At 49.4% G+C, this 9,980-nt stretch overlaps 1 protein-coding gene across 1 annotated transcript; it reads right to left on the bottom strand.

Annotated features, from left to right (window-relative positions):
* Window positions 1–2,682: 2,682 nt before the first annotated feature.
* LOC109735913 (cytosolic invertase 1) lies at window positions 2,683–7,271 on the bottom strand. Its single transcript, XM_020295112.4, has 4 exons — window positions 6,652–7,271; window positions 6,086–6,517; window positions 3,918–4,476; window positions 2,683–3,360 (listed from the first exon to the last, which is right to left on the bottom strand). The coding sequence occupies exons 1-4, from the start codon at window positions 7,042–7,044 to the stop codon at window positions 3,065–3,067; spliced, it is 1,680 nt and encodes a 559-aa protein (XP_020150701.1). The 5' UTR covers window positions 7,045–7,271; the 3' UTR covers window positions 2,683–3,064.
* Between the last annotated feature and the right edge of the window lie 2,709 nt (window positions 7,272–9,980).

The raw sequence follows: 9,980 nt of genomic DNA, 5'->3' as shown, positions 1-9,980 counted from the left end.
TAATTACAGAGAAAGTCGACCCCTAAAAATGAAGTTCTTCGACTGAAGACTTTGGATTTCTGAAGACTTTCTGAAGATTTTGAAAGTGAAGAAATTGGTGTGACCTTGAAGACTTGGTATTCATTTGAGGAATATGAAGCGTGAAGACTTTTGTTTTCGTAGTTTCATTTTCTCTTTCTTGAGTCATAGGAAACACCGTACTGTTAAAGGGGGTCGAGGAAATACTAAGGAAAAAATTCCATGTGATGCTCAACTCAAAATCCTACACCTACCAATCCCTTCGAGTGAAGCCATTGGAAATCTCATACAGCTCAGTCATATTCTTCAGTGACAGAGACGAAGTTCTTCTGGTCTGTGAGGAATTTGTTCTGACTGAGGAGTTAGGAATTCGCCAGTGCGGATTGCCTACATAGTGAGGAACATGATAGCCCTGAGGAATTTGAACCTCAAATTTCCGACCGTTGTTGTGCTATGCGCCAGCTGTCCCAAAATATCTACCCACCTAACGGTCATATCATTGAAGGGCATTTATGTCTTATCATGCGGGCTGCTCCCTAGGCTATAAATAGCCGCCCCCTACAACCACTAGCTGGTTGGCTGCTCCGAGAGAAACTGACACTTGTCATTTGAGAGCGTCCCATCCTCCGAGGACTTTGAGCGAAAATCATCAAGTGAGGAAAAACCCCAAACCCAAACACCTACAAACCCAAACGATTGAGCATCACTGAAGAGATTGATCCTGCGTGGATCCGACGCTTGTTACCTTTGAAGATTGTGCTTCTTCCAGACGGTTAGGCGTCATGGTCTAGAGCATCCAAGAGGAAATTATGGATCGCCGAGTGACCGAGTTTGTGAAGGTTTGGAAGTCACCTGAAGACTTACCACGAGTGATTGGACGAGGTATGTGTGACCTTAGTTCAAGGAGAATACGGTGAGGACTGTCTGTCCGGGACTGGGTGTCCTCAGGTTTAAATACCTAGCCGCTCCAACCAGACGTACAACTGAGACAGCAGTTGGAACTGGTTACCAAATCATTGTTTTCACCAACCCAACTGGTTCTATTTTCTCAACTCTTTCATTTCCTCATTCCTGTGTTGTGCAAATTGTTCATATCTGTGTTTGAAGACTTTGACTGAAGACTTTCTCAATTTCCTCAGTCTGTCTGTCTTCATCCTGTGTTATCCTGTGTTTACGCTTTCTGTACTCTGTGCTTGTTTTCATTTCATCATGATGACTATGCTTGTGCTCTGCTATGCATACTTGTGAGTACTTATTCCGCTGCAAGTAGTTCTTCGCTAAAGAATTTCCTCACCCACAAATTCCTCAGTGAAGAATTTATAAAAATCGCCTATTCACCCCCCGTCTAGTCGATATAACGCACTTTCATTTCGTCTACTCCGACAACTGCAGGCGACATCGGCACCGCGTCGATTGGCGCCGCAACTGTCGTCGAGTCCTTCTTTGCTGGCCCCTCTGACTTCTCCGACATGGCGTACAACTCGTGCAGGTCCCTCATCTACGCATGTCCGGTGCTGGCAACACTGATACGTGCCTTCGTCCACGATGTGTCCCCGGGCCTGGCAAGCCTGGTGCGGGGCTTCGTCAACTTCGACTTCGCCCGTCTACGCATGCCCGATGCTGGCAACACCGATGCGTGCCTTCGTCCACTATGTGTTCCCGGGCTTGGCAAACCCGACGCGACGCGTCGTCAACACCATTATCCTTCCTGGCGCACCACTTCTTCGACACCACTGCGCCCATGACTAACTCGGCGCCTCCTTGCGCCCGTGGCTCCACGGCGACTCCCTCTACACCGGCTACCCCGACTCGACATCGACCATGACGTTCTTTGCACGGCTACCTCGAGTACGGCTACACCACCCTACGCTCTCGTCTACATCGACATCGGCACAAAGGGTTATCATCGGCTTGAGCAACTCGTCGACTCCCTCTACAGTCAGCGCGTCCGCGAGGCGACACCGTCCACGACGCTCCCGCTAGGACTCGGGGGATGTCATTCCGTCAGCTGCTATTCTCTCCAGTCTGACCGTCTGCGTCGCTCCTGTTGTTCACAACGCTACCGCTACGACTGCAGGGGTGTTAGAGATATATTTGGTAGTCTAGGATTTGTAATCCGTCTCCTACCTTATCTCTAGAAGAGACGTCTTGCCCTTCAAGCCTTATACTTAATATATACTCGCCCTCGAGGCTCAATAATACACCCATCATATTCTGCACCAAATCCCTCTCTCCCTTCTAACAACCACGTCTCGCCCTCGAGGCTCAATAATACGCCCATCATATTCTGCACCAAATCCCTCTCTCCCTTCTAACAACCACGTCTACCAATCAACACAGCCGCAGTGAATTTGGGACCAGGGTTGTAAGGCTCAATAATACACCCATCATATTCTGCACCAAATCCCTCTCTCCCTTCTAACAACCACGTCTACCAATCAACACAGCCGCAGTGAATTTGGGACCAGGGTTGTACGCCTTCAAAACATTTGGGACCCAAATCTGCACTTTTGAAGTTTTAGGACTAGATTGACAGACATCGCATAGTTGTAGGACTTATGATGCATTTTACTCTAAAAATTTACTACGTAGAAAGTAACACACCACCCACACTATTTATGCCTCGCTTTGAGAAGTCATAGGAAGAACGGAACTGATATGCACTAGCAGAATGGAGCAATCTTTATTCGTTAGATAAAAACTTATGTTCATCATAGGAAGCTGGATCAGCAGACTCGTCTATATACTCAACCCAAACAACAAAGTTTTGAGTCAAGGATCCCGTTACTACGGAATGACCAAGCAAGAATCAATAGTATCTTCTTACAACGATGGACTGAAAAGAAAAGAAAAGAGAATACTCATTTCCACAATTGCTTCTTTTCCAACTCAATAAATGAGCTGAGATATTGTACAGCCGAGGAATCCAGAAGAAAATAAAACTTTCCGTTGGGAAAGTCAAAACAAGGGATGAGCAGAGAAATGCTACCCGAATAATTCGTGTTTTCAATCCAGACGTTGCTCCCCTAAAGCTCTTGTCGATATATCAGTTTGTCCATGAGGCGGACCTTCTCAAAACTGGCTTCATTGCCTTGTCCTCTTCCAAGGCTATCATACCAAGATGCGAAGGATCCTCCAGCAGCATCTTGGCGACCAAATACCCGGCAATGGACCAAGTCTGAAATTTCCTTGCCTGCTTGCCAACATATTTTCCAAGCTTACCATCGTAATACTCAGGCCAGCCATCCTTCAACAGCCTCCTCTCAGCTAGGTCAATTGCTCTTCTTGCAATTTGCGGCCGTCCAGTTTTGATGCTTGCTGCTGTGAGCAGCCAGAGAAGTACTGCAGGAAGAATGTTTGATGCATGAAAAAAGAAGTCGTATGCAATGGTTGTTGCAGGTTAACTCAATGTCATGTTTCAGATTTCTACTAGAAATATGAGAAAACTAAAACAAACCAAAAAAATGGAGCACAAAAGGAGAGATCATGCAGATCTTTCTCTTATCAACAGAAAAAGCGGCTCATTAAAAAACATATGGAAGGTGTAAATCACAGTTCATCTTGTTGACATGCTTAGCATAAGTTTACCTTCCTCTACGTGCTAAAAAATAAAGTTATGATGGTTATCATTGAATTTAATTTAAAATCTAAGGCAGTGCTAGGCATTATGGTGGATTATGGTAATCTCGTTTGATCAATCCACTTTTCCCTATTTTAGTGTTTGTTTGGTCTTTTTTGCTTATTTTAGTGGCTAATTTCCTACAATGGATTAAAAATTAAGAACACAACATGATTCAGCAACCACAAACTAAGCCTAATTCATACACGAACTTAACAAAAGCACGATAATTTTCACATATATTACATAAAGAGATCCAAGTAACACAAAGTGCAATAACCTGGCCAAGATCCTCCATTGTGGTAACTCCATCTCGTATTTTTTGGATCACATCCCGTCACGATACGCCATTCATGGTTCTCAATAGCAGGATAGCATATCTTCAGAGGCATCTCACCAATTAACTCTTCCCAGCGCTCCTCAATGAGATCCATTATGGCCATGGATTGCTCAGGTGTAGCAAGAGATGATACTATGGCAATCATGTTTCCAAGTGCAAACCAACGGAAGTCCATCCTTGCAGGACTGACATTACCAACAAAAAAACCACCCTCGCAAGGCATGAAATCAAATAGCCAGTCCGGAATAGAATCTGGAATAACATTAAATTTGTTGACAGCTGTATGAGAATATTCTTCCGTCTTGTAACGATAAATATCATTTAGCTGCTGGAAATCTAGCCAAAAATAACTCCGCATGTGATAACTTAAAGCATGAAGACGAGTTGCAATCCGCTCCACAAAATCTTTCCCTTCAGCGTCATGTTTAAGCATTAGAAGAGCACACCTTAGTGCCATGAAGAAAAGGGATTGAATTTCAATGGGGTAGCCATACACACCCTACAAAAAAAAAAGATTGGAGTGAGAATGGGGAAAAGAAGCAAAAATAGAGACCATGATAGCATTTCCATTAATTAAAGAGAATTCATAGCTCATAGAGGGCATTTCACTTAATTAAAGAGAATTCATAGCTCATATAGGGCACATGCATACGCAAAAACGAGCAACATGCATCATCCAAGAAATGGTTATTGCTAACAAATAAATGGATGTTTTAATATTAGTCATATTCCTAATCTGCAGTTCTACAGAATGAAAGGAATACTTGTGAATTTACACATCACAGAAGGGTAGCTGTGTGCACAACATGATGCAGAGGTTGGGGGATATCCTCCTTCAGAAAAACATATCACAGAAGGGGAAATGTTGCCGAATTCAATGATAGTGCAAGGTTGCTCACATGCAGATGTAACAACAGATTCAGGTGGACCAATTGAAGGAGGCAGTGGACTTGGGAAGCCCGTATCGATGGGGGCATATCGAGCGTTGCAGCGTCGTGGATATAGTATGATTTGTGTATCTAACTGGACCTCGTCAAACAAAACACGGGCATTCGGATTGCTTTTGGGCCAAGGATATTGCACTCTAGTATATCAGACATGAAAATTTGGAAGCACCGTCGTGGTATGAAAATCAGCACATCGTCAAACTAAAACAATTAGATATTTGATGGAGAAAAATGACCAAAGGCATACAAGTCCAAATCGCCGTGAACTCACCAGAACAAAAGGAAATGAAATTTGCAAGTCCAATAAGTATGAAAAGGGGGCACCGCATTTATTTATATGAAGATACACAATAAGTGAAACCGCAACAAAGCTATGAGCACATTGTTCGTCATATATTATGTACTTGAACAGAGAACAACAAAAGCAAACAAACCATTAAAACCTCACAAACTAAAGATGACAACGTTACAGCAGTAAATGTCAAACTGAAATATATTGTTTTGGAGATATATCTCGAAAAGATTTAGCGTTCGTTTCAGGCCTAGATGACTTCGACCAAGATATTTGATCTTTAATTAGGATAATACTCCCTCCGTTCCATAATATTAGGTGTATAAATTTATATGAATAAATTTTACAGAACTAGCACTATTTTTTTCTTACTTATAAGACTTCTATGGCCAATTCGACAATTATACCGACCTACCATTACCTTGGGCTAAGATACCACAGTGCTACAATTTGTTTGATAGATCTTCAATTATATAAAAAATTATGGAAGTACTGACATTTGCTGAAACAGACATGAGACTTGTTTGAGCTTCTCTGGGACTTGATGAAAAGACATGTATTTGTCTATATGACAAGAAACTTGTTGAATTCCTATCTCATATTCAGTTGTTAAATGATTGCGTAAATTTGATAGAACTCTGATCACCCTTGTTTCAGCAAAGTACAATCAATTGTTTCCTAATTTTGAAAGTTTAAAGAAATATCCACACATCGGTAATTCTATGAAATGTTAGCCCAAAAAGAATGGTATGTATGTCAGTAGTCACAGATGTGGTAATTCATTGATTAATAGAATAGGAAATTTGCAGTCCTGTGAAATGTACTCTTATTAGACTTGAACATATTGGAAGTGCCAGTCCATAACTTACCATCCTACGATCTATCATGCAGCAACCATCAGCACATAACAATGTCGGGAAGGTATCAAATCCCTCAGACAAGCACAAGCTCAGAATGAGCCTCATCGCCTTCTGGCATTCCGGCCTCTCTGCCAGAGTCAAATCCCCGGTGGACTTTGTGTAGGCCCGCAATAGTATGATCCACCAGAAGCCCGAATCCACTGGTGCAACCCGCCCAATTGCGCTCTCACCAAAATCCGCGTGCAGGGTATCAACACCCTTCTTATCGTCATGAAGCACTTTAAAGCTTGCAGGCATGGCCCCCTCGCCAAGCTTAAACCGATCAACCTTCTTCTCCCAACCCTGCAGCAACACGGTCTTGAGCAGGAAGTTCTTGACAATCTCCGGCTCGCCATTCATCAGAAACGCCATGGCGCTGGGCACGAAATCTCTCACAAACACCTGCAGCGAAACCACCCATAAGTCAGATAAGCATATGTCGATAACATGCTACTCTTTCATAAATTTAATTCTGATTTGAAATTTTGATTCATTATAACATTGAGAAAGAAAAAAAAATACATTGCTTGTACTACCTGATCATAGTTTAGGACTTCCTCGGATGCATGGTCGAAAGCGGCGATGGTACCAAGCGGCTGGCCGCGGAAAAAGACGAGGGAGCGGCGGAGGGCCTCCCAGGCGTCGCCCACTATGGGGTGGGGCTCGAAAGAGTGGAGCGCCGAGGAGGCCGGCGTGCCGACCAGAGAGCGTAGACCGCCGCCCGGGGAGTACATGCCGTCGAAGCCTCCGCCTCCTCTGGCGTGGCCACCGGAGTAGGAGACGTCGCTGAGCGAACGGTCATCGAAGGAGCGCTGGCGCTCGACGTTGATCCGCGGCTTGTTGAGCAGGTGTGTGAGGTCGAAGTCATCGGACCCGGACAGCGAGTTGTGCGACGCCGACCGCCGCATCCCGGCCGCCCCCAGCTCCATGGCTCCCCTCCCTCGTCACGAATCCGCGGCCGGCCTCCACTTACTCGCCCCAGCCAGATCTAAGCCCAAAGCGCCGGCGAAGAGCGAGCTGAGAGATCTAGCTCAGGACGCTAGACAACGGAAGCGCGGACCCAGAGGCAGACACGGCCGCGCGAATCTCGAGGCGAGGGGGGTTCCGCGGAGTTAAATGGGGAAAAAAAGAGCAGTAGCGGGAGGGGCGCGTACTTATAGCGAAGCGGAGCCTGGGCGCCGACGGGGGCGCGCGCGATAAACCCGTGACCTTTTGTCCATGTCGAGTGGGACCATCTCGCCCGAGGGACCCGCGGTGCGTGATGGTGGGTGGGTGGGTGATGTGAGAGGTGGTTTTGGGTTACCGGGTGCGGCCGGTGTGCAGCAGCAGCACGTGGGGGTTGGTGTGGTTGGGAATTGAGATGAGATGAGGACGAGGCGCTGACGTGGAACGGCGACCCCGGTTGAGTGCTGGGGGCGGTTGTTGGGTGCCCAAGGAAAGGTGAGCATCGTGGTGGCCGACCGGAGATCGTCTGCCTGCCGATTTCCGGAAGCGCGGGCGGGGCTGGGCGGACGAGGCTTGGGCTGCTCTCAGCCTTGCTCCGGGGGCAGTCGTGGCGAGTATCCGATTACCCGTCGAGGTAACGAATCTGACCGTGATAGCAGGGTACAAACAGGGGGCGGAACCTGCTATACAGATGGACACTTGGATTTACAAGTTCAGACCTCTTTCGAAGAGATAACAACCCTACCTATTGAGCTTCAAAGTTTTGTTTTCTTTAGGGCATCTGATTACAATAGGTTGTGAACCCTTGTCATGGCCCGCCCTCATTACTGCTACGTTAGAGCATCTCCAGCCGTTGGCCCCCAGGCGGCGATTTTACGCCCCCTGGGGCCAGCCGACGCTAAAATCGGCGCGGGGGCGAGCGGGTTCCCAGCCGCTCGCCCCAGGGTCGCCCCCAGACGCGTTTTTTTATTTTAAAAAAATAGAATTCGGCAAAGTTCGGCTAAAATTCGGCAAACTTGATATTCATATTAAACATGTTCGGCGTTTTACATAAATTATTAAAAAAAATCTAAGGGGCGAAGTCGCCGATGTCGCCGCCGTCCTTGTCGTCGGCGGCAGCCTTCTCCTTCTTGACGGTACGGCCGCCACTGCTGGACCCCTGCCCGGCGACTCCATGGCGGATAGGCGGTGGCGGCGTGTCGTCGTCGTCGCTGTCGTTGAGGACGACAATGCCTCCCTCGTCCCGGCCACGACGACGAGTTTCGAACCGCGCGAGGGCGGCACACTAGCGCTCCCTCTCCGTCTGCAGCCAGTCGTCACGCGCCCATTTGAGGGCCGCTTCGTCGTCGAGCGCCTCCTCATTGACGCCGCTGGCGAGCCCGGGCTCCATCTTCACGACGGGAGCCCTGGTTCCGTCTTCACGACGGGGAGCCCTGGCTCCGTCTTCGGCTTGACGAGTCGGGGACGAGCCGAGGACGAGGCGCGGCCGCCGCCTTCGTTGATGACGATGTCGGCCGAGCGGGGTCTCCGCTGCGGGCTCGGCCTTGATGCTGAACACCGCCGAAGAGCCGGAGGAGTGGGAAGAGGAGTGGGAGGAGGAACGGGACGAGGACGACGAGCCGGAGACAAACCTCCTTGGCATCCATTGCCTGGCGCCGCCGCGGGGCACCAGAGCGACGACCGGTCCTCGAGGGTATGTGAGCGGCGGGTTGTTGCCGCCCTCGAGGTGCACGAGAACCTCGCGGAGCGTCCGGCCGGGGACGACCACCACAGGCGTCGCCCTTCGCTGTTCCACCGGCCACCCGCCACCACCAGTGCCCCGTTGGTGGAGGCGAGGCGTTGCTCCTGACGGCGCTGGAAGTACGCCGCCCACGCCTCATGGTTGTCGGCGGCGTACTGCGGGGAGGCGCGCTGCTCCTCGGTCAGCGACGACCGAACGCGGTCGACCTCGCCGGCGAAGTAATCGGGGCGTGCGACGACGTCCGGCAGGGGGGATGGGGACGCCTCCGGCGCTGAGCCTCCATCCTGTCGGCCCAGCGCACATGTCTGGAGGCGCCGGAATGTTCGCCTCGAAAAGCAGGTGCGCCTCCCACGTTTGCAGCGAGCGGCGGCCGTCGCCGGGGAACCGCTCGCACATTGTCGTGGATGGGGCTGGGAGAGAGGAGAAGTTCGTCGGCGGCGGAGAGAGAGAGACAGAGAGGTTCGTCGACGGCGGAGAGAGAGACAGAGAGCACGGCGTTTGTGGCCAACGACGGGGGGGGCGCTTTTTATAGCCGCTGGGGAGGCGTGTGTACGCGGGGCGGGGAGTCAGGCGGCACCGCGCCGCCCGTGAAGAGCCGCCCCGTGAGGAATCAATGGAAGGCTGACCGGCGGCAGCCTTGGCATTGATTCCCCATGGGAAACCGAGGCGTTCGCAGGACGACGAGGCGAGTGTCGCTGACTCGGCGGGCCCACGACTCTTTCGCGCCAAACCATTTCGCCCGGTGCCCCCCAGCGCGCCGGGTTCGGCCTGGGTCCGCCGGCGCCGAATTCGGGCCGAGGCGGCGAAAATGGGCTTCTGGGGGCGCGGCTGGGCCGATTTTTGTGCGCCGGCGCGAAAAAATCGCCTGGGGAGGGCGTGTTGGGGGCTCGGCTGGAGATGCTCTTAGGCTGGTCATAGTGGGAGTAACATAGGTAGTAACATAGATGCCACATAAGCAAAAATGATGATGTGGCAAATAGTTAATGAGGAGAGAGGCAAATAGAGTAACATAATATGTTACCATCACATAGCGCTTCCCAATGCATAATGAGTCTACAAAGTAATAAATGAAGGCATCTATGTTACCACACCTATGACACTACTCACTATGAAGGTAGTAACATGCACTAGTAATATATGTATGTTACTAGTCTAAGTTACTCTCCACTATGACTAGCC

Source organism: Aegilops tauschii, chromosome 6 (assembly GCF_002575655.3).
Source record: "Aegilops tauschii subsp. strangulata cultivar AL8/78 chromosome 6, Aet v6.0, whole genome shotgun sequence".
NCBI classification, from domain to species: Eukaryota; Viridiplantae; Streptophyta; class Magnoliopsida; order Poales; family Poaceae; genus Aegilops; species Aegilops tauschii.
This window is presented reverse-complemented; position numbering and strand designations above follow the sequence as displayed.

What these genes read in the sequence shown, in the direction of transcription:
- LOC109735913 (XM_020295112.4), bottom strand. Translation starts at nt 7,044, where the DNA reads ATGGAGCTGGGGGCGGCCGGGATGCGGCGGTCGGCGTCGCACAACTCG. An exon ending in AAGTCCTAAACTATGATCAG is followed by an intron (nt 6,518 to 6,651) that starts GTAGTACAAGCA and finishes GTTTCGCTGCAG; the next exon opens with GTGTTTGTGAGAGATTTCGT. An exon ending in CAATGGAGGATCTTGGCCAG is followed by an intron (nt 3,361 to 3,917) that starts GTTATTGCACTT and finishes TTCTTCCTGCAG; the next exon opens with TACTTCTCTGGCTGCTCACA.